The sequence below is a fragment of the Cetorhinus maximus genome, chromosome 32 (assembly GCF_964194155.1).
Source record: "Cetorhinus maximus chromosome 32, sCetMax3.hap1.1, whole genome shotgun sequence".
Lineage (NCBI taxonomy): Eukaryota > Metazoa > Chordata > Chondrichthyes > Lamniformes > Cetorhinidae > Cetorhinus > Cetorhinus maximus.
The window spans coordinates 6,480,514-6,505,675 of record NC_135910.1 but is presented as its reverse complement, the minus strand read 5'-3'; the positions used below and the strand labels follow the sequence as shown (position 1 = coordinate 6,505,675).

The 25,162-nt window shown below is 44.1% G+C and overlaps 1 protein-coding gene across 1 annotated transcript in view; it reads left to right on the top strand.

Moving 5' to 3' along the window:
- LOC144671280 (ryanodine receptor 1-like) overlaps positions 1-25,162 on the top strand; it is a 473,493-nt gene that overhangs the window by 125,702 nt on the left and 322,629 nt on the right. The window contains exons 20-25 of the mRNA XM_078533089.1: positions 725-941; positions 12,435-12,539; positions 18,494-18,597; positions 18,693-18,776; positions 21,468-21,627; positions 23,872-24,019. Of these exons, the coding sequence (XP_078389215.1) occupies positions 725-941; positions 12,435-12,539; positions 18,494-18,597; positions 18,693-18,776; positions 21,468-21,627; positions 23,872-24,019 (818 nt within the window). The remainder of the gene's footprint in view (positions 1-724; positions 942-12,434; positions 12,540-18,493; positions 18,598-18,692; positions 18,777-21,467; positions 21,628-23,871; positions 24,020-25,162) is intronic.

Sequence of the window (25,162 nt, the reverse complement as noted above, 5' to 3'; positions counted from 1 at the left end):
AGTGGCTGAGGCTAATTGTGCAGTTGGTAAAAGATGGCATTTAAAGATGCATTCACTGACCTTAACCACTCGTGAGGTTATCAAATTTCTTGGGACACTGCATCATGGTCATCTGCTTGACCCCGGCATTATCCTCCATGTCTGTCTGTTCCCACTGCCTTCTGAGTGCAAATCTGGAGATTCTCCTGTTCGCACTGTGGATATAGATCCTCTCCTCCTTTCCAACTCCTCCAACAAGATATCCAGTTCAGCATTCGAAAACCTTGGACCCTGGTTTCTCCAACGTTATGCTGTCCACTGTTTCCCAGAACCGGCTCACTTCCTGCATGACTCCCAGCACCTGCAGAATCCAGAGCACAGGCTAATTCTAATTGGTAGTGGGACATGATAATTTTGGGCTCCTTGCTGACGTGTGCAGCCAGTGAACAGAGTGTTTAGCACTGGCTGGCTGCAAAAATTATTTAAATGAGTGGGCAGTATGAAATTGGACCACAGGCTGCACTTCAATCGACTGGACTGGGTTAATTGTTCATCATGATCCCACAACCTTTTTAACTGCTATCCATTTTAACTCCCAGTATTTGGTACCTAGCTACTGTGGATTAGCACGCAGTTCACTACTGTTAATTATGGTAGCTTATTCTAACATGGCCAGTAAATTTTGTTTGAGACTGTTTTATGTAGATGTTAAGGGTCCTGTGTTTTGTATCTTACTGGTTTGCAGAGTTCGATTCTTATTGGGTGGTAGACATGGAGATTTCAAGTTCTTGCCTCCTCCTGGTTACTGTCCTTGTTATGAAGCACTGCTACCTAAGGAAAGAATCAGAATTGAACCCATCAAAGAGTACAAGCATGACTTTAGTGGTATTCGAAACCTCCTAGGACCCACACAATCACTATCACATACTGCATTTGCTCCCTCACCTGTGGATACAGCTCAGGTAATTGGATTAAATATCCATTCTTTAACTTTTCAAATGCTATTCCCCCCCCATTATTTCTCCAACTTTTGGATTTGCATGCACTGCTTTAAAATTCCTAATTTTTGAAACTGCAAACTTTAACTTATAAATAATCATGCATACCTCCAATTGTAGCTGGCCAAAAATCTGTAGATCCCTTGAAGTCCTGTAGTGGTACCTTGTGAGTTGTATTTCATAATTTAAAATTTATAATGTAATGAAATGTAATTTTCTTGTTGATTACATGTTAAACATTGTTAAAGAAATGTAATGTTTTTCTTAGCAGTGAGCTTGAATTTAAGAATTGCTTAATCACTTTTTTAATGTAGCACAGTTCTTTGGTAAATCTGGTTGGACCACATGAAGCACTATCAGGTCTTGCTTTCTTCGCTAAAACTGCTCACTATTCAAGATAAACCCTGGCTTCTCTTCTCCACCACAAATCATCATCTTAAACAATGTCCTCCTATTCCTCTGTAAACTCTTATTTCTCTCCTCACAGTTGCCTCCAAAACTGCTGAATATTTCCACCACTTTCAGTTTTTATTTCAGATTCCCAGCACCCACAGTATTTTGCTTTTATCCTCCTATTCCTCCTCTACCGTCCAAACCAAGTGCATGTTCAAGGAGCTCATGTATGTTTTTATCACAAAATCAAGACAATCAGATCAGATTCTTTTTCTACTTCCCTCCCTCTCTTGAACTCACTGGGCCAAACTATATTGTTTCCTTCTGCCCCAACCTTGAACCCCACAACGTGCTCCAGATTCAATCCTACCTCCCAAAATGCTCTCTCTGAACTCAACTATCCCATGAGACTTATTTCCTGCTCACTTGACGCTATTCCCACTGAATTGATGGCCACCCAACCTCCCTTTCTTGCTTCCATGATAGCTGGGGCAGGATTTTGCAGTGGGCCTGGGGACCCTGATATTGGGACAAAATGGGGATACCGAGCTTATGCTTGCTAGCAGCAGGACCAGCTCAGCAATTTTACCAGAGGCTGCCTCCTAATTGACTATTCCTAGGCTCACCGTCCAATTAAAACCAGTGGATGGGATGTCGAATCTGCTGGTCCAGTCAGAGAGCTGGCAGCTTTTTAGCCTCAGTAGCCCCACCAGGAGAGGTGGGTGCTGCTGAGGCTGGTTGGGAAACAAGAGGTTGGAGAGATTAAGTTTTAAATTTAAATTCCGAGGGACCAGGTGAGCAGGCCCTTCTGGAGGCCCTTGGGGCTGTGGAAGTGTCCTTCCCTGCCCACGGCCTCCAGCTCTAAAGTAGCCACCAACGCCCCCCCCTCCGACTCTCCCACTGGCTGCCCCATGAAGCTGGTAGCCTCCCCACATGATTGGCGGGGGTATTCACTCGCTGGCACTGGCAAAATGCTGGCACTGGCAAAATGCCGGCATGCCCAAGGAATTAACCCAAAGTGGGTCATTCCATATTTAAATTGGTTTCCCGCCTCTGTTGGGCAGGCAGCCACTCTGCATCCTGTCCCACGGCTGGAAAACTCGCCCCCAATGGCGGGACTGTGTCAGGCAGTCATCCTGATGTGGCACCCCGCTATTTCACTGGCCCCTCTACTTCTCAGCCCTCCATCCTGGCGCTGAAAAAATCCTGATGTTGTTAATGGATGCCTTTCCTCAGGTACTGTCCCTCTCCCCTTCATATCGGCCGTCATCACCCCTCTTCTCAATAACACCTACCCTTTACTTCTCTATCCTACAAACTATCACCCCCATCTCCAACCTCACTTTTCTCTCCAAAGGCCTTTCCACCATATTTTTGTCTCCTACAGGCGTGGGTGCGCAAGGTTTGGTTCTGCCACCTCCCTATGCAGGCTTGAGGCAGTGACGAAGGTATGAGGGTGCAAAGGTGGACTGCTTAGAAGGGCTGTCTCGGTTCTCTGGGACATGGATCCAGTCCTCTACATTGTTCTTATGCCCTCTAACCCTCACCCCTCTGACCAACCCCCCATGCCCATGACCCCTCCATGCCCCTACGTATTCTCCATAGCCGTTCACCCAGTATCCTGAATGCACAGACCTCAGGAATCATGTAAAAGCAACAAAAGCCTTTGAAATTGACTTTTTTTTAAAAAATAAAGCCCTTACAATCTAATGAAACTGTCATCAAACACAGCCATTCATACTTCAAAGAAAAAAAATCCAGTCCCATTGCAAAAGAAATTAAGTCCCTTTAAGTGCTCATTAAGTTGTGAAAACAAATAAACATCTATTCAGAAACCACATAAAAGACAGATAATCCTATTGTAACCTCTTTAGAGGAGGCGATGGCGTAGTGGTATTGTTGCTAGACTAGTAATCCAGAGACCCAGGATAATGCTCTGGGGACCGGGGTTCAAACCCCACCACGGCAGATGGTGGAATTTGAATTCAATAAAAATCTGGAATTAAAAGTCAAATGATGACCATGAAACCATTGTCGATTGTTGTAAAACCCATCAGGTTCACAAATATCCTTTAGGGAAGGAAATCTGTTGTCCTTACCTGGTTTGGCTTACATGTGACTCCAGAACCACAACAGTGTGGTTGACTCTTAAATGCCCTCTGAAATGGTCTGGCAAGCCACTCAGTTGTAGCAAGCTGCTACAAAGTTACAAAAAAAGAAAGAAACCGGATGGACCACCCGGCATTGACCTAGGCACCAGAAACAACAACAGCAATCTCAGCCCTTTCGACCCTGCAAAGTCCTCCTTATTAACATCTGGGGGCTAGTGCCGAAATTGGGATTGCTGTCTCCCAGACTAGTCAAGCAACAGTCTGACATAGTCACCCTCATGGACCATACCACCATCCCTGGGTATGTCCTGTCCCATCAGGACAAACCCAGCAGAGGTGGCAGCACAGTGATATACAGTTGGGAGGGAGTTGCCCTGTGAGTCCTCAATATCGACTCCGGACCCCATGAACTCTCACAGCATCAGGTCAAACATGGGCAAGGAAACATCCTGCTGATTACCACGTACCGCCCTCCCTTAGCTGACGAGTAAGTACTTCTCCAAGTTGAACACCACTTGGAGGAAGCACTGAGGGTGGCAAGGGCGCAGAATGTACTCTGGATGGGGGACTTCAATGTCCATCACCAAGAGTGGCTTGGCAGCACCACTACTGACCGAGCTTGTTGAGTCCTAATTGACATAGCTTCTAAACTGGTTCTGTGGCAGGTGGTGACGGAACTAACAAGAGGGAAAAACATACTTGACCTCATACTCACCAACCTGCCTGTCACAGATGCATCTGTCCATGACAGTATTGGTAGGTGTGACCATCTCACAGTCATTGCGGAGACGAAGTTCCACCTTCAGATTGAGGGTACCCTCCATCGTGTTGTGTGGCACTACCACCGTGCTAAATGGGATAGATTTCGAAGAGATCCAGCAACTGAAGATTGGACATCCATGAGGTGCTGTGGGCCATCAGCAGCAGCAGAATTGTACTCGAACACAGTCTGTAACCTCATGGCCCGGCATATTCCCCACGCTACGATTACCACCAAGCCAGGGGATCAACCCTGGTTCAATGAAGAGTGCAGGAGGGCATGCCAGGAGCAGCATCAGGCATACCTAAAAATGGGGTGTCGTAGAGTCATAGAGGTCTACAGCACAGAAAAAGCCCTTCGGCCCATCATGTCAACCTTGTGAAGCTATACCACAGGACTACCAGTGTGCCAAACAGCATAAGCAGCAAGGGATAGACAGAGCTAAGCGATCCCACAACCAACGGATCAGATCAAAGCTCTGCAGTCCTGCTACATCCAGTTGTGAATGGTGGTGGACAATTAAATAACTCACTGGAGGAGGAGGCTCCACAAATATCCCCATCCTCAATGATGGGGGAGCCCAGCACATCAGTGCAAAAGATAAGGCTGAAGCATTTACTACAATCTTTAGCCAGAAGTGCCGAGTGAATGATCCAACTCGGCCTCCTCCAGAGGTCCCCAGCATCACAGATGCCTGTCTTCAGCCAATTCGATTCACGACACATGATATCAAGAAATGGCTGAAGGCACTGGATAGTGCAAAGACTATGGGCCCTGACAATATTCCGGCAATAGTACTGAAGACTTGTGCTCCAGAACTTGCTGCACCGCTAGCCAAGCTAGTCAGCTACAACGCTGGCATCTACCCGGCTATGTGGAAAATTGCCAAGGTATGCCCTGTACACAAAAAGCAGGACAAATCCAACCCGGCCAATTACCGCCCCATCAGTCTACTCTTGATCATCAGTAAAGTAATGGAAGGGGTCATCAACAGTGCTATCAAGCGGCATTTGCTTAGCAATAACCTGCTCACTGGTGCTTAGTTTATGTTCTGCCAGGGCCACTCAGCTCCTGACCTCATTACAGCCTTGGTTCAAACATGGACAAAAGAGCTGAACCCCTGAGTTGAGGTGAGAGTAACTGCCCTTGACATCAAGGCTGCCTTTGACCGAGTGTGGCATCAAGGAGCCCTTGTAAAACTGGAGTCAATGGGAATCAGGGGGAAAACTCTCCAGTGGTTGGAGTCATACCTAGCACAAAGGAAGGTGGTTGTGGTTGTTGGAGGTCAGTCATCTCAGCTCCAGGACATCAGTGCAGGAGTTCCTTAGGGTAGCGTCCTTGGCCCAACCATCATCAACCGCTTCATCAATGACCTTCCTTCCATCATAAGGGCAGAAGTGGAGGTGTTTGCTGATGATTGCACAATGTTCAGCACCATCCGTGACTCCTCAGATACTGAAGCAGTCCATATCCAAATGCGGCAGGACCCGGACAATACCCAGGCTTGGGCTGACAAGTGGCAAGTAACATTCGCGCCACACAAGTGTCAGGCAATGACCATGTCCAAAAGAGAGAATCAAACTATTGCCCCTTGATGTTCAATGGCATTACTGTCACTGAATCCCCCACTATCAACCTCCTGGGGGTTACCATTGACCAGAAACTGAATTGTACTAGCTATATAAATACTGTGGCGACGATAGCAGGTCAGAGGCTAGGAATTGTGCAATGAGTAACTCACCTCCTGACTCCCCAAAGCCTGTCCACCATCTCCAAGGCACAGGTTAGAAGTCTGATGGAATACTTCCCATTTGCCTGGATGAGTGCAGCTCCCACAATACTCAAGAAGCTTGACACTGTCCAGGACAACGCAGCCTGCTTGATTGGCACCACATCCACAAACATTCACTCCCATCACCAGCGGCGCACAGTAGCAGCAGTGTGTACCATCTACAAGACTGTAGGAATTCACCAAGGTTCCTTCGACAGCACCTCCCAAACCCACGACCAACACCATCTAGAAGGACAAGGGCAGCAGATAGATGGAAGCATCATCACCTGTAAGTTCCCCTCCAAGTCATTCACCATCCTGACTTGGAAATATATCGCTGTTCCTTCACTGTTGCTGGAATTCCCTGGCATCCTGGAACTTCTTTTCTAACAGCACTGTGGGTGTACCTACACCAACATGGACTATGGCAGTTGAAGAAGGCAGCTCACCATCACCTTCTCAAGGGCAACTAGGGATGGGCAATAATTGCTGGCCCAGCCAGCGAAGCTCACATCCCAAGAATGAATTTTTAAAAACTGCCAATCAAACCATACTTTGTTCGCTGACAACTATGTAAACAACCACCTGTTCTTCATTAGCTTTTGAAACTCAGGGAAGCATTCATAATTGGCTCAGCTGTCAAACCAAATCAGTATACTCCAGACAATAGAGCCTATTGAAACTGAAAGGACAGATGGTTTGTTTCCTATTTCAAAGCAGATGGCCTGTAAAACAAAGGAGTGAAGCAGGTGGATGTTTGTTTAAGTTTAAGCAGCAGGCCAATTTTTTTCTAAGCTTAAGTGCGCTGGGCATTGTTCAGATCATGGCAGGAGGGGTTCCCAAGCCACTTTTCTAGAATTTTGACTGCATTATAGGATTTTTTCCAATGGGAGAAGCACTTTAATGTATCTCAACACTTGCACAATTCTGGTCAATGTAATGGCCAGGTTTCAGGACAGAAACCTATGAACAATCACTGCAGTAAAACATATCTAACTTCTAAGACAGCATCTAATAGTGCCGTTTGAAGTTGCTAAAACAGTTACTGTCGGAATGTTGCTGACTCATCAGCAGGCTTCCCCCAGAGTTTCAAACTCTCTCACTTGGTGGGTTTCCCAAAGGCTTCCAAAACCTGCCCACTCCGACAAAATACTGTGGGACGTTAAATATAAATTTCCCCTTGCCCTGTCAATAATGACCCCGATGTCACTGGATGTGTATGCAGCTCGCAACCTGCACCTAACCTAAAACTTTTCCAGTCCATGGGAAGTTTGTGTGGGGCTCTTTTTGAGAGTGAAATTAAATTTACGGTCCCATGCCTCAAATTTGCCAATTCCTGCACCCATTCCCGACTTTGGGACACAAAAATCCGGACCCTTGAACATGTTGTCAGCTCCCAAATTAATGCCCATCTTTCCCTCAGTTCCACATTTGATTCCCTCCAACATGGTTTCTTTCCCTGCCACAGCACTGAAAAGACTCTTACCAAAGTCACAAATTACATCCTATGTGACAGTGACCATGGTAAACTATCCCTCCTCATCATTCACAACCTGCAGCCTTCAACACCATTCAGCACACCATCTCCACCAGTGCTTCTCCTCCATCACCCAGCTGGGCGGAACTGCACTCACCTGGTTCCATTTTTATCTATTGAGTCGTAAACGGGGAGTCACATTCAGTGGTTTCTCTTCCTGCGTCTGCACCATTACCTCTAGAGATTTCCAGGGATCTATTCTTAGCCCTCTTCTATTTCTCGTCCACATGATGATCCTCGATGACTTTATCTGAAAACATGGTGTTAGTTTCGACATGTATGCTGACAAGTGTTCAGTTCTATCTTGCCACCACCTCTTCTGGCCTCTCCACTGTCACTGCCGTGACACCCATGTTAGATGAGGGCACAACATTTGCCCAACTAAATGTTGAGAAGACCAGAGCTATTGGGCTGAATTTTTGTTTGCATGAGGAGGCAGAACTAGAGTTGGGCAGGCCCACAATTTCCTGCTACTGGCTGGTGTACTGATCCCGTGCCATGGCCCTGTCTTTGGGCCATTTTTATTCAGGCAGGATTGGAGTGGTTGGGGTGGGGGGGTGGCAGAGATAGGTGGCAGCTAACCATCTGCAAGTGGCGGGTAGCCTATTAGGCCAATTAAAGGGCCAGTGAAGACCACTGTGCAGTTGTTCACTTTAATTTCCAGTAGGCATGGAGTGCTCCTGTTAAGGCTGAAACATGGTCAAGATGGAGGCAGCCTTTCGATGGCAGACAGGGGTAAGGATGAGTAGCACTCCATCTTGCTAGGAGAACCTCTCAGCAGCTGCCAAAACCATAGGGCCACAGTTGCAGTCCTGGGCCATTCAATGGGGGGGGTTGTCCCCTCCATGATGATGGCTTGGCAGCTGTGGTCTTTCTGAATTTAAAAGTTTCTAAAAGCTTTTGAGAAGGTGGCCACATCTTGAGATGCCTTCTGTTTCCCAGCTACATTGGTAGTGCCTACCACTGACCTTGCAGGGCTGGAAGGCCTCCTTTTGGCTCTCGAGCACTGCAGCCCACTCACTGGCCTTAATTCGATGGTGGGTGAACACCCTGGCCGATAATTGGTCTGCTAAAGATTGCTTTGGGCACCAGGGACTTTTGTGGGATTTGAGGTTGGGACCTGGAAAGGCACCCAACATCGGGGTCCTGACCAGAAAACAAAATTCCAGCCCACTGACTTTGGTCCCCACCACAAACCCCATTCCCGAGCTAACGTTCACATCTCTCTCTTCCTCATGACTGTCTGAGGTTGAGCCAACCCATTTGCAACTGGTGTTGTGTTTCACCGCAACCTAACAAATATCTGCTCTGTCATCAAAACTGCCTACTTACACCTCTGTAACATCGCCTGACTTTAAATCTGTCTCAACTTGTTTGCTTCTGAAACCCTCATAAACTTGGGCTCATCTAAAACTCTGCTGGCTGCATCTCAACCCGCACTAAGTCCCATTCACCCATCTCCCCTGTCCTTGCTGACCTGTACTGACTTCCAGATTGATAATACTTGAATTTAAATTCTCATCCTTGCCTTCAAACCCCTCCATGATCTCAATCCCCCGCCCTATCTCTGCAATTTTCTTCTCCCCTACAAACAATCGGGATCTCTGCACTCCTCCAATTCTAGCATCTTGCATATCTCTGATTTTAATCAATCCACCATTTGCAGCCGTGCCTTCAGCTGCCTTGGCCATAAGTTCAAATGTTTCCGACCTAAACATCTCCAACTCTCTACCTCTCATCTTTTAACATTTCCTTAAAACCTACCTCTGTCTAAACTTTTGATCACTTGTCTGGATATCTCCTTCTGGGCTTGGTATCAAACTAATTGTAGCCAAATTTCTGAGTGCAAAAACAATAGGGCAATAATAATTGGGGCATCAGCTACCCTAATATCAACTGGGATGCGAACAGTGTAATAGGCACAGAGGCACAAAATTCTTGAACCGCATTGAAGAGAACTTTTTTAGCCAGCACGTAGCAAGCCTAACGAGAGGGGATGCAATTCTAGATTTAATATTCGGAAATGAAGCTGGGCAAGTGGATGAAGTAGCAGTGGGTGACCATTTTGGAGATACTGACCGCAGTACAGTTAGATTTAATACAATTATGGAAAAGGATAAAGATACAACAGAAGCAAAAGTTCTAGACTGGGGAAAGAGAAATTTTACAAAGCTGAGAGGTGACCTGGCGAAAGTGGACTGGTTACAGCTACTTGAAGGGAAATCAGTGACAGACCAGTGGGACGCATTCAAAAGTGAGATTCTGCAGGCACAGTGTACACATATCCCCAAAAAGAAAAAGGGCAGTACCGCCAAATCTAGAGCCCCCTGGTTATCTAGAAGCATACAAGGTAAGATGAAGCAGAAAAAGAAAGCTTATGACAGTCACAAAAAACTTAATACTGTAGAAAGTCTAGAGGAGTGTAGAACGTACAGGGGTGAAGTAAAAAAGGTAATTGGGGAAAGCAAAGAGAGGATATGAAAAAATATTGGTAGGTAAAATCAAAGAAAACCCAAAGATGATTTAACAATATATTAAGAGTAAGAGAATAACTAAGGAAAGGGTAAGGCTGATCAGAGATGTACATGGTAACTTGTGCTCTGATGCTGAAGATGTGGGCAGGGTTCTCAGTGAGTACTTTGTCCCTGTCTTCACTAAGGAGAGGGATGAAGCAGATATTCTAGTTAAAATGGAGGAGTGTGAAATATGATATACAATAAGCATAGTGAGAGAGGATGTAATGGAGGGACTGACATGTTTGAAGGTGGATAAGTCACCAGGGCTGGATGGATTGTATCCCAGGCTGTTAAAGGATGGCAGGGAGGAAATAGCGGATGCTCTGAGGATCATTTTCCAATTCCCGCTAGATACAGGCGATGTACCAGAGGATGGGAGGTCTGCAAACGTTTGCCATTATTTAAAAAGGGGGTGAGAGTTAGCCAAAATAATTGTAGGCCAGTTAGACTGACTTCTGTGGTGCGCATGTTATTAGAATCAATCCTGAGAGACGAGATAAACTGTCACTTAGAAAAGAACGGATTAATCAGGGATAGTCAGCATGGTTTTGTTAGGGGAAGATAGTGTTTTACTAATTTAATCACATTTTTTGATGAAGTAACAAAGAGGATTGATGATGGTGGTGCAGTGGATGTTGTCTACATAGATTTCAATAAGGCATTTGACAAGGTCCCACATGGCAGACTGGTCAGAAAAGTAAAAGCCCATGGGATACAGGGGAATGTGGCAAGTTGGATTCAAAATTGGCTCAGCGACAGGAAACAAAGGGTAACATTTGGATGTTCTTGCGAATGGAAAACGGTTTCCAGTGGCGTTCCACAGAACTCAGTGTTGGGTCCCTTGCTTTTTGTTTTATCTATTAATGATTTGGACCTAAATGTGGGTGGCATGATTTAGAAATTTGCAAATTACACAAAAATTGGCCATGTGGTACCATTGATATCATTCTAGAGACAACAGCTATCCTTTTCACTATCAACTACATGGCCAATTTTTGGGGGAGGGCACAGAGGTTGGCAGGTTGGCCAAGTGCTGTAACTTGCAAGGCTATGGAACAGGTGCTGGGAGGTGGAATTAAAATAGGCAGCTAGTTTTTAAAAACTTCTTTGTTTTTCAGCCGGCGCAGACACGATGGGCTGAATGGCCTCTTTCTCTGCTGTAACTTTCTATGGTTCTGTGGTTCTAACTCTCTTGTGAAGCATTTTGGAACATTGTACTATTTTGGAGGCAGTGCATAAATGCACGGTTGTTGTAGTTACAACCCCTCTTTTAGAAAACTGCTTTTTCTTCTCACTTACTTTGTTTTCGTCCTTGGGATGTGTGTGTCACTAGCAAGACCAGCATTTATTTCCCATTCCTAATTGTCTTTGCAGTCCATGTGGCATAGAAAGGGAGTTCCAGGAGTTTGACCCAGTGACAGTGAAGGATCAGTGACATAGTCCCAATTCAGGATGGTGTGTGGCTTGGAGGGTAACTTGCAGATGGTGGTGCTCCCATGCTGACTTTGTCCTTCTAGTTGGTAGAGGTCACTGGTTTGGAAGGTGCTGTTCAAGGAGCCTTGACACATTGCTGCAGTGCATCTTGTAGATAGTATACGTTACTGCCATTGTGAGCTGGTGGTGGATGGGGTGCCCATAAAGCAGGCTGCTTTGCCTTTTGGATGGTTCAGAGCTTCTTGAGTGTTAGAGCTGCACTCATCCAGGCAAGTGGAAAGTATTCCATCACACTCCTGACTTGTGCCTTGTAGATAGTGGATAGGCTTTGAGAAATCAGGAGGTGAGTTACTCGCTGCAGAATTCCCAACCTCTGTCCTGCTCTTGTAGCTACAGTATCTACATGGCTAGTCCAGTTAAGTTTCTAGTCACTGGTAACCCCCAGGATGTTGATGGTGGGGGATTCAACAATGGTAATGCCATTAAATGCCAAAGGGAGATGGTTAGATTCTCTCTTGTTGGAGATGGTTTTTGCCTGTCACTTTTGTGTTGCATGAATGTCACTTGCCATTGGGGGAAAAAAAACCATGGAAGTTGAGAGTAGAGTTGTCTACAATTTCTAAATTTAAAGCTTTTCTTATTTTCTGTTTTATATGTCTACTGAGTTCAGAAAGTTACTTAAACCATAATCCTTCAGCCCTTGATAAATCACTTGTAACTGGTGACCCTGACAAGTTTTCGAAGCTAAATCCTATTCCATTTTTCCTTGCCTCAACTAATGATTTGACATCAATGTTAATAATTTTTATGAAATAATTAAATTCCAGGCTTCAAACATGACTCCCAGTAGTTCCATTGAGGAATTGTAATTTATTAATTGGCATTAAAATTAAGGTTCAGTTTCAGTAAATGTTCCTTTTTTATTCTTTATCTAGATTGTCTTACCACCTCATCTGGAACGGATACGAGAGAAATTAGCTGAAAATATCCATGAACTTTGGTCAGTGACAAAGATCGAGTTAGGTTGGACATATGGAACAGTAAGAATTTAATTATATTTTAATTATATTGCCTGTATTATATTATTATGTTGCCTATATTGCCTGCTTTTTAATTATATTGCCTCAACCATAAGAATTAATTATGTAATGAAAATGTTATTGTCTGAGTAAGTATTTATGAAGAAAAACTACTAGAACAGTGTTTCTAAGGGATGAAACTGAAAATCGCTGGTTGATTTTGTTGGTCAATTATTTTTTTGGAAAATATTAACCTTGAACTCAATTTCAGGTGATATGGCCTAATTTAAAAGATGTTTATATCACATTCCTGCAATAGAACATTTGTTATTTGTCATAATCATCAGACCAGGGAGATGATGAAAAATCACGAAAGTTTGACTTAACAAATATGATACTGCAACATATCAGACTTGACATTTGAATGAACAGTAGCTTCCTATCACTCTATGCTACAGTGTACTTCATGTCGAATGTATTGTGCCACTCATCGAAGAAGTTTAACTGAATCCATTTAAGACTCCAGCCTCTGGAGTTTGGAAAGAAAAGTATTGCAGCATGCATTTAAACCATGATCTTCCCCTGTCAAATAGCATAGGTTAATCAATCATCCAAAAGGCAAAAAAGCAACAGAACCTAAATCTTATTAATGAAAACGTTGTTATGGACAGGAGGGTTTTTAAAATTTAAACAACCCTGATATCTCCTCTTACCAGCCATCTGTAAACAGAAAGGTATTATGATTTTGATTTCCCCCTTTATAAGCGGTGGCATATTTCCCAACCCCTCAGTTTTGGTGTGATCCATTTTTTATTAATAACCCCACAGCATCACGAGATAGGGTAAACTCAGAGGGTTAGTTTATTTGCACACACTCAAAATGTGTTTCGGTTGGGGGGGGCAGTGGATGCTTGCTACATAGTCTCCTGCCCATTCATACAATAAAAGAGGGATAGAGAAAAGGCCACAGAGCAAAGAACTACTGTTTCCCGTGAGTCCAGAGTCCAAAATCAAAGTCCACTGGTGTATTCCTTCCCAGAGGTTGGCCGGTTGAAAACTGATGCTGGATAATTAGATGAATTAGTCTGGTAGGTGATGGTATAGATGTTCAGAAGTTCGAGTAGAAGCAGTGTAGATGGGGTGCCAGGCATTCAAGCCTGGACAGAGCCCTTTTTCCTGAGATGCTGCTTGTTAGATTGAAGATGGCAGACTGAGCTTTGCAGCTCCGCAACGCAATATTACAGGTTCCTCCTGCTAGGAGGTCATGTCGCCTGACCCCCATCTCTCCACTTGGCTTTGACAAAGGGTATATGTTCCTTTGTCTGTGTTCCTGAGATTGATAATGTTCCAACCATTAAAAAGTACAAAGGAAGGTTGCTGAGCTGTTTGTCCTAGTCAAATAGTAGACTCTAGTGGCCAGGCCTGGCTTATGAATAGTAGATGGCCTTTATATAATTCCCTTTGAATTTGGTCTCTGCAGTTCAGAGTCACTAGTGCCCCTTCAGAGATAATGAGGTGCAAATTTCTTTGATACTGCTAGATTAGCTCCTATTGTTCATAGGTTACAGCCAGACATGGCTTCAGTCAGGTTGAAAAAGTCATTGTCCAGTTTTGAGGGAGTGACCATGATGTACATTTCATAAGAATACACTGTGAAGTCTTAGCTCTGTTGCAGTGTATTCTGATAGGATCCTATACATGACTTTTTAAATGATATTGTGAAATCATTATACCATGCTCGATGGGGTGAATTCTACATTTTTCACTGGAGTGTGGGAGGCTGACCCAGAAGTGCGCAGTATGTCGATTCCTGCCCCTACCCTTTATAGAGACCAAATACAGTGTATTGCAGCCAATTAGCAGCCGCCTGGCTGGAAGCCAGCCAATTATATCTGCGTAGGAAGCTTGCTTCCTGACCACAAACCCTTCCCCCTTTTTTTTATTTATTCGTTCATGTGGTTTGAACCTCACTAGCTAGGCTAGCATTGATTGCCCATCCCTAATTGTCCTTGAAAAGCTGGTGGTAAGCGGCCTTCTTGAACCGTTGAAGCCCATGTTGTGTAGATGTACCCACAGTACTATTAAGAAGGGAGTTCTGGGGTTTTGACGCAGTGACAGTGGAGGAATGGTGATATAGTTCCAAATCAGGATAGTGTGTGGCTTGGAGGAGAACCTGCAGGTAGTGGTGGTCCATGCATTTGTTGCCCTCACCTTTCTAGGTGGTAGAGGTTGCAGGTTTGAAAGGTACAGTCAAAGGATGCTCAGTAGGTTGCTGCTGTGCATCCTGTATAGGGTACACATTACTGTCACTGTGCAACGGTGGTGGAGGGAGTAAGTATTTAAGGTGGTGGATGGGGTGCCAATTAAGCTGGCTACTTTGTCCTGGATGCTGTTGAGTTTCTTGAGTGTTGGTGGAACTGCACTCATCCAAGACAGTGGAGAGTATTCCATCACACTCCTGGCTTGTGTGCTGTAGATGGTGAACAGGCTTTGGGGAGTCAGGAGGTGAGACAATCATCACAGAATTCCTAGCCTCTGACTTGCTCTTCTGGCCACAGTATATATATGGCTGATCCAGTTCAGTTTCTAGTCAATGGTAACCCCTCAGGGTGTTAATAATGGGGGTTTCAGTGATGGTGATGTCATTGAATGTCATGGGGAGATGGTTAAATTCTCCCTCGATGGAGATGGTCATTGTCCGGCACTTGTGTGGCGCGAATGTTACTTGCCACTTAGTAGCCCAAGCCTAAATAATGTCTAGGCCTTGCTGCATGTGGACATGGACTGGTTCAATATTGGGAGGAGCCACAAATGGTACTAAACATTATGCCATTGATAGTAAACATCCCCACTTCTGACCTTATGATGGATGGATAGCCATTGCTGACAGCTGGAGGTGATTGGGCCTAGATCACTACCCTGAGGAACTCCTGCAACAATGTTTGGGGACTGAGATGATTGGCCTCCAACAACCACAACCATCTTCTTTTGTGCTAGGTATGACTCCAACCAGTGGAGGGGTTTCCTCCTGATTCCCCATTGACATGAGTTTTGCTATGGCTCCTTGATGCCTTGATCAAATGCTGCCTTGATGTCAAGGGCAGTCGCTCTCACCTCACCTCTGGAGTTCAGCTCTTTTGCCCATGTTTGGACCCAGGCAGTAATGAGGATAGGAGCTGATTGGCTCTGGCAGAACCCAAACTGAGCATGAGTGAGCAAGTTATTGCTGAGTAAGTGTCGCTTGATAGCACTATTGACTACCCCTTCACTCACTCTGCTGATGATCGAGAGTAGGCTGATGGAGCAGTAATTGGCCTGGTTGGACTTGTCCTGCTTTTTGTGGACAGGATATACCTGAGTAATTTTCCACATAGCCAGGTTGTTGCCAGTGTTGTCGTTGTACTGGAACAGCTTGGCTACAGGCATGGCTAGTTCTGGAGCATGAGTCTTCAATACCATTGCCAGAGTGTTGTCAGGGCTTGTAGCCTTTGCAGTATCCAGTGCCTTCAGCCATGTCTTGATATCATGTGGAGTGAATCGAATTGGCTGAAGACTGGCATTTGTGATGTTGGGAACTTCAGGAGGAGACCGAGCTGGATCATCCAATCGCCACCCCTGGCTGAGGATGGTTGCAAATCTTTTGCCTTATCTTTTGCACTGATGTGCTGGGCTCCCCCATCATTGAGGATGGGTATATTTGTGGAGCCTCCTCCTCCAGTTAGTTGTTTGATTGGCCACCATCATTCGCGACTGGAAGTGGCGGGCCTACAGAGCTTAGATCTGATCTGTTGGTTGAGATCACTTTTCTCTGTCTATCACATGCTGCTTCCACATGCAAGTAGCTTCACCATGTTGCCACCTCATTCTTAGATATGCCTGGTGCTGCTCCTGACATGCCCTCCTGCACTTTCAGTGAACCAGGGTTGATCCCCTCCTTGATGGTAATGGTATTGTGGGGGATATGCCAGGCCATGAGTTTACAGATTGTCTTTGAATGCAGTTCTACTGCTGATGGCTCACAGAACCTCAGGGAAGCCCAGTTTTGAGTTCCTAGATCTGTTTGCAATCTATCCCATCTAGCACGGTGGTAACACCGCACAACATGGTTATCCTCAATGTGAAGGTGGGACTTCATCTCCACAGTGACTGTGTGATGGTCACTCCTACCAAGCCTATCAGACATGTGCAACAGGCAAATTGTTGAGGACGAGGTCAAGTAGGTTTTCCCCTCTTGTTGGTTCCTTCTGCACCTGCCACCGATCTGTCTAGCAGCTATGCCCTTTAAAACCCAGCCAGTAGTTGTCCTACCGAGCTACTCTTCGTGATGGATGTTGAATTCCCCCATCCAGAGTATATTCTGTGTCCTTGCCATTCTATGCTTCTTCCAGTTGGTGTTCAACGTGGGGAAGTACTGATTCATTAGCTGAGGGGGTGGGGTAATCAGCAGGAGGTTTCCTTGCCCATGTTTGGCCTGATGTCATGAGACTTCATGGGGTCCAGAGTCAATGCTAAGGATTCTCAGGGCAACTCCATCGCTTCAGTATAGCACTGTGCTGCCACCTCTGGTGGGTCTGTCCTGCAGGTGGGCAGGACATAGCCAGGGATAGTGGTGTCTGGGATATTGTCTGCATTTATCGTTCAGTGAGTATGACAGTGTCAGGCTGTTGCTTGACTAGTCTGTGGAACAGTTCTCCCAATTTTAGTAAGGAGGGTGACAGGGCTGTGTTTGCCGTTGTTGTTTCCGGTGCCTAAGCCTATGCTGAGTGGTCCGTTCAGTTTCATTCCTTTGTTTTAGGCTTTGTAATGCTTGATACTGGGTGGCTTTGCTGGGCCTTTTCAGAGGGCAGTTAATAGTCAACCACATTGCTGTGGGTCTAGAGTCACAGGTAAGGATGGCGGATTTCAATCCCTAAAGGGGAACCAGATGAGTTTTTACGACAGTTGACAATGGTTTCACAATGACTATTACTGAGACTAGCACTCAATTCCAGATTTATTAATTGTATTTAAATTCCACCAGCTACTGTTCTGGGATTTGAACCCGTGTCACCAGAGCATTAGACTGGGCCTCTGGTCCAGTGACATTACCAATCCACCACTGCTTCCTCTTACTCCCTTCCAGGCTTGTAGTTAGTATGAAGGGCAGTTTCTCATGCTTGTTAATAAATGCCAACCCTAGTAAGCTCTTTTGCCTTCGAGTTAATATAGTAAATAATATAGTGCTGAATCTTTGTTGCAGCTACATTCACATTGTAATGTGAATAACACATGGTGTGACAGTTCTGAGAATTGGCACTGTCATGTGACAGCAGGGTAATGCCCATGGTCACAGCTAGAGTTGTAAAGTCACCCTGCTCTCCGAATCAGTCTTTATTACCTTTTTGCACCTTCAAAATGATTTTTTTTAAAATGCCATTAAACATCATACAGACACTGCCACCTTCCCTAGCAGAATCTGCTGCTACATTTAACTGTGGTCCCAGTGGCAGGCCTTGTCTGCCATCCTTGTGCTGCGTCATTTTAGCTGACATAAAAGACTCCCAATCGTTTTTAGATTTGATGCCCAAAAAGTCCATCGGGCAACATAAAATTGTGATTGGGTTGTTAACAAGCTCGTTACTTAACTTTCTATAAATGGCGGCTGGGCTGCCAATTTTGGCGCCTGCCCGACTTCCATATTATCGGAGAGTGGTGTGATGACATTAGCTTGGCGACCTAATGTCATCCTGCCGGATTTCACGTAGGGCGCAGCGTGCCCAATTTTCGAACATAAAATTCATCCCAGTGTGAAGCAAGGGCTTCTTTTCTGAGTGAGGATGAGTCCATTATAGTACACTTAGGAAGCACTTAATCACTTAAGGTTGGAAGCACATTAGGGTGTCTTTTATACCTGTAGACACTGCTACAACAGGTTTTTATATTCGCATCGTGGAATAAACATGAGACTGCTCATCATTGCTTCTCTTTACCTGTAGATTCGAGATGACAACAAGAAGCTGCACCCATGTCTTGTGGAGTTTAGCAGACTGCCTGAACCCGAGAGAAACTACAACTTACAGATGTCTGGTGAAACTCTAAAGTAAGTACCGTGCAATTCTGATTACTGCATATGACCATGCTTCAGCTTAATTGATGAATTGTTAAAAGTTTTTTTCTTTAAATATTTCTCCTCAGAACCCTGTTGGCGTTGGGTTGCCATGTTGGAATGGCTGATGAAAAGGCAGAAGAAAATCTGAAGAAAATAAAAATGGCCAAATCGTAGGTTTTGTTTATTTTATAGATCATTAAGTATTTCTGAATTACGTTTGCATGGGCTGAGTGAAACATAATCGAATCAGGGAGCGGCATGATGTGTCCACTCGAGGGTGAAATGACGCGCGTTGTTGTTGGCCGAGCCTGCCGATGTCAATGCGCAGTCGCGCGATAGTTCGGTCAGCGGGTGGGATGAGGTTTTCAAAAGCAAATAAAAATAAAACAAAAACTTTAATTTTTTGACTAATAACATATCCCTGCTCATGTGACAGAGTCACATGAAGGGACATGTTTTATTACATTTTTAAAAAATGTATTTTTATATCTCTTCATCTCCCTGAGGCAGCTCCGTGCCTCAAGGAGATTATGCAGCGCTTACTCGCGCGTATGCCGGCTTGCCCTCCTCCCCCATCCTGCACAGGCAGCGCTCAGCGTTTCCACTCGCATTTCACACTGCTCCTGGGCCTGCCCACCGCACCCGCCCGACGAGGTAAAAACTCTGCCCTGGGAGATCTACAATTGACACTATCTTCTCAGTCCAGCAGCTGCAAAGGAAACGCTATAACATATATATCCTATCTTCCCCCAATCTCTCCTCTTCTCCACTACCCGATGTGGCCTGTTGCTGAAGGCCTACTCACCGGACTATACATTCATCGATCTCGCCAAGGCATTTAACTATGTGAGGAGAATCTCACATTTAAAGCTGCTGCAGAAAATTGGTTGCCTGCCGAGGCTACTCAATGTGATGACCTCCTTCCATGACAACATGTGTACCTACACCACATGGACTACCGTGGTTTAAGAAGCTCACCACCACCTTCTGAAGGGCAACTAGGGGTGGGCAATAAATGCTGGCCAGCCAGAAAAGCCCACATCCTGTGAATGAATAATTTGAAAAAAATGATGGGTAAGGTCAGCTATGATAGGACAAGGTCACAAGGGTAGTCCTCGTCATGAAGATGTTAATGTATATAATGTTATTGGAAATTATTTTTAAATTGGACTTGTAGTAGGGTGTGTGTCTGTGGGTGTGAGTGTGTCTGTTTTAATTGGATTAAAACCAGCTACTCTGGGTGCTTTGATGTATAGTAGTTTTGAGATGTTAAACAGTAAGGTAGAGGGCACATTTGCATTTTGTTGAATAAACCATTCAAAGGCTGGGTGTGAAATCTTGCACCTAGCTAGGAAACACCAAGCAATATGTTTATAGTACTAATAAAATTGATACTATGAAAGGGGTTTTGTTAGAAGAGGTAGAGTTCAAAGGGCCTGGTGATACAATCAGAATTTGCATTCAGTGGAAAGACTAGGTATATACAGAAAAGAGTTTTGTGCGTGTAAGTCAAAGACATGTAAGATCTAAGCTGCCTGTAAGCCTACGATGGTTTAAAGGAACCTCATTTTGAATTTGTAAGATAAAATGTGCTTTGCCTGGTGTCTTTTTAAATCTATGGGTTATTGTTGCCTTGGGGAAGATTTACCTGGGAGTGATTAATTTGGGGATTTGTTTAAGTTATTATGGTAGTAATTTATAGACACGTGTATGTGTTCAATTTCTTGTTAAATTAACAAATGGTTAATTTAATTTATATAAAAAAACCTCTTGAGGATTGGTGGTTTTATTCTTGAATTCAGAACTGCATCTCAAACATACCAATTGAAAATATAGGTTATGACAGTTGTTTAAAGTTTCCCTCAGGGATTTTAAGTAACTCAGCCTTTACCAACTGCTGTGTCATAACAGTCCTGGAGCGCGCTCAGTCCACCAGCATACACTCACTGTTAAACCAATGGTGTCTGCACTTGCCCGGCTTTGTTCGTCGTCTGGATGACAATCATAAACCTTTCTGTACGGCGGCCACTGGGTCACACCCTCCTGGGCATGCATCCTTCCACTACAAGGACACCTGCAAGCAACCTATGAAGATGATGGACATTGACACTGAAAGCTGGGAGACTGTTGCTGATGGCAGTGACCTCTGGAGGCAGACTGTTTGGAAGGGCATTAGAAGGAATATAAAGCCCTCAGCTGGTTGCGAAACGGGCCCAGAGAAAACAGAAGCCAGCGAATCCTGCACCTTCTTAGCCCACTGTCTTCCCCTGCAGCAAATGAGGCAGAGACTGCCATGCCAGAGTGGGGCTCCTCAGTCACACCAGACGATGCTTAACACAAGAGTTGACCACCACTGTACAAATGATTGCCTTACGAGATGAAAGGCTGCCACTGCTATATTTATTCTGACCCGACCTCCATGGTAACTTTTTGACTCTTAAGGCTGTTAGATTATGTAGGTATGTATATTTGTGATATATAATTGTTCAGCTACAGCAAGCTTCAAGTTGATAATCAAAATACTGCCAGGAAAAAATTATACACTGTACTGGCTTCCCATGTCTAGACTAAACCTGTGTAAGTGACTCTAGCTAAGAATGTGGATCGGGCAGAACTATCAATCGACCAAGTTCATGTATAAACACGCAAAACACTGGCACTCATTCGTGTTAGTGCTGTTGTTATGCAGGCGTAAACCTATTTAAAATATAAAGGCTAATACCTGTAAAAATAATAGTGGCCACAGGAATTGTAGTACAAGTGTTTAAATGTGAGTACGTGAACTTCACCAATTGGGGCTGTCTTCCTTTGGCCTTGGTTTATTTATTTTTTGATTAAAAACTCTTTCACTTCTGTCACAGGTACCTGATGTCAAGTGGATACAAGCCTTCTCCACTTGACCTTTCCCATGTGAAACTGACTCCAGCTCAAAATATTTTGGTGGACAAACTGGCTGAAAATGGTCACAATGTCTGGGCAAGGGACCGCATCCGTCAAGGATGGACATACAGTATTTTGCAGGTAAGAGGCTGCGAAGGAATCCAGAAATTTTCTTGACATTTTAAGAGTGCGTGGATAATCATATACTTCAGAATACTTCAGGTATATTCTCAATTCCCATTTGTTGGAACCTCAAAGGTATTATGTATACTTTTCCAGATTTTATTTTATCAGATTGGAGTTAAACGCCAGTGAATTAACTCAGGGCATTCATCCTGTGCTATTGGAAGGAATCCAATGTAGAAATACTCCCAAAAATTCTGAATGGTGAATTGATGCAATGTATAGATATTATTACAGAAATGGCTTTTGCCTTTTCCTATGTATTTTGGTCTACTTGATAATCTGAATTGAGCAGTATTCAAGAAAAATGCTCAAGAGTTGGCTTCTGACACTATCAATGGGACAAATCATTAAAAAGGCAAAGACTAATTAAGTTTAGCTATGCAATTTTATACTAAATAAACATTTTTTTTACATGATGCAGCAATAGTAAACAGTAATAAGTAAATTTTAATCTAAAACAACTAAAGAGTTTAAATTTCCTCAGATAGGACGAAGGATCATCAGCCTACTTAATCCTGATTATTGCCCAATGTCAGTTGGGGGGAATTTCAACGCATAAAACTGGCTTGAGTTTGGGTTGGGTTAAAGTAAAATGTTAAAAATTTTAAACACAAGCCTAACCTGCCTTGCTCTGTTAAAACTGGTGGTTTTAACAGATGTGGACCAGAGATGGTCGACCAATCCCTCTCCAGAGGCAGGTCCTTTTTAATGAAGCTGCATGCCTCCATTTTAATTAAGTTTCTATTTTAAACTGTGGGCTAGGTTTTCCTGGTCTCAGGGAGGAATCCTGACAGGTAAAAAGAAGTGAGAAGGGCTAGATCCCTTTTACAGCATTATTGTAGGCCAGGAGTTGCAGGAGTGTTTTCTCCCGGTCCGAAAAGTAGATGCTGTAAATTTCCACCCTCCCCCCACCCATGCCCCTACCTCCCTTATCTTTACCATATTGCACCGACAGCCCCCGAGCTCCATCTGACCTCCTCATCTCTACCCGTGATGTCAGCTTCCCCTGCTATCCCTTCTTCCCCCTGCCACACAAGCACCTCTTAACCAACATTCTTGCACGTTGATTAACCTGAGCATTACGATGCAGATTTCCCCATCCGACAGGCAGACAAGCTCTCCAGTCAGGATGGCATATGGCCGGGGAACCTGGAAAGAAAAATCTAGAGTCAGCACTTCACAGCATTTGGGGGAAACTTCCACTTCCATATTTCCTGACCATAACTCCCCGCCACAGTGAATATTGGGCCCTATTTGTGAGGACATCAGTTGAGGAAATGGTTAGCTTCAGTTTTGATGACCTGCATTGTCTCTCAACCTACCAATGCTCATTGCACTCATTCATTAATATGTAGCCCAGAGTTTGCTGGAGCAAGACATATCACAACATGCCCTATATTTGTTAGATGTATTTCCACATCCTTCAGCATCACTCGATGTGCAATCTGACAATGGTGCGACAAGGACATCTGAGAACTTAATTAATGACTGGACCACGAGTCCATATTTTTACTTTTAAGAACCTCTAACAGCAATTTACTGCTTGCAGGAAGGAGACTGCACGCTGTCAGTTGTTCCCTTTCTTGGCCTCCGGCAGAGGCATAAATTTTACTATTGAAAAGATCCTCACATCATTCAGTATCAGCCCTAACTTTCTGCAGTGAGCTTATTTAGCTTTGACAGCACAAATGCAGCAACTCCTTGAACTACACTGAGAGGTTGACTGAGAGCTCCATTTTGGTGAGGCTAATGGCAGAACAATGTCAATCGTCCAGCAATTTATGCCAATTTGGAACTCTCAAGATCTGTTCTCCTCACCACAAATTTCTGGGTTATTTATACATTGGTAACAATGTGTGCATTATACTCGTCATTATTTTTCCAGCAAATTCTCGACCCATCAACATATTTGAGAACATCAGAGAGCTAGTGGCACTTGCACAACTTTATACACCTGCATGAGGTACTTCAGCGACAACTAGACCAGCATTTCACTCCACTGTTTTGATTGCGGGGAGGGTAATAGCCTTTAGTATTCAGTGGTTTCCAATTCGGAGTTAAGACATGAAAGAATACTGTTCTAGAGTGCTGTAGTGTTCAGCAGTGTCACTGCTATCCAACTTACAAATCAAGATGAACTTTGGATCTAATAAACTTCTCATTTTCAGAGATATGTTTCTGCTACTTTTGTGCTTGCAGGATATCGCTAACAAGAGAAATCCCCGCCTTGTACCATACAACCTCCTGGATGAACGCACTAAGAAAACTAACAGAGACAGTCTGTGTGAGGCTGTCCGTACCTTGATTGGTTATGGCTACAACATTGAACCACCAGATCAAGAAGCCAGTATGTAAACTTAAAACCTGAAAGAATTATTCACTTTGATAATCATCTAACATGAGTGATGGATTGGCTGTAGTGACTATAGGGAAATACTGTAGTACACTATCCAATGTAATGTCACTGGATTAGTAATCCAGAGGACCGTATCAATGCTCTTGGGACATGGATTCAGATCCTACCATGGAAGACAGTGGAACTTGAATTCTGTTAAATAAACCTAGAATATAAAGCTAGTCTCAGTGATGGAGGCCATGAAACTATCATCGATTGTTGTGAAAACCCATCTGGTTCACTAATGTCCTTTAGGAAAGGAAATCTGCCATCCTTACCTGGTCTGGCCGACATGTGACTCCAGACCCACATGTGGTTGACTCTTAACTGCCCTCTGAAATGGCCTAGCAAGCCAATCAGTTCAAGGGCAATCAGGGATGGGCAACAAATGTTGGCCTTGCCAGTGACACCCACATCCCATGAAAGAAAAAAAAGTAAATTAGCAGTACTTGAATGACTGTCCAGTTTTTTGTTTGTTCTACACTATTTGCACTCACTAAAGGATGCACTTGACTCATTCAAATAATTTTGGTGAAAAATTAATGCTAAAGTAATTTGTAGCAATCAGTAACAAACTTTTCTCCCTTTTTGAATAGTCTTGCTCCCAGGCTAGAAAACCGTTAAAAAAAAAAAAGACTGTTGACTCCTTGTTCAAGAGCAAGTTAGTACAATGTGGCAGGTGGGGTAATATAAAAATTAAGTTCACTACTCGCTGCAGAAACTGTCAATTAGCTACAAGAAAGAAAGGCAAATGTGAAGCAATTGAAAAGCTATCAGTGGTAAAATTGGTTAAAAAAATTGATAAATGGGGTTGAATCCCCTTTGTTAATTTTACTCCCACTGGCAACCGTAAAGTAACTTTCACATGAGGACCAAACCAATTCCAGCTAAAGTAAAAGTACACTAGATATGTGATTTATCAGGGCCACTGTTTTACAGTTGCTGTCTATCAGATTCTGTGTTTTTTGCACAGTTTTCTAATTTTTCCCAGTGTCATGAGATCAAGGGTTGGATTTTCATCTTCGAGGCAGGAAGAGGGAGTCAGGAAATTTCATGGCTTGCTGTGCCTACCTTGGGAAAAAGTGCCAATAAATG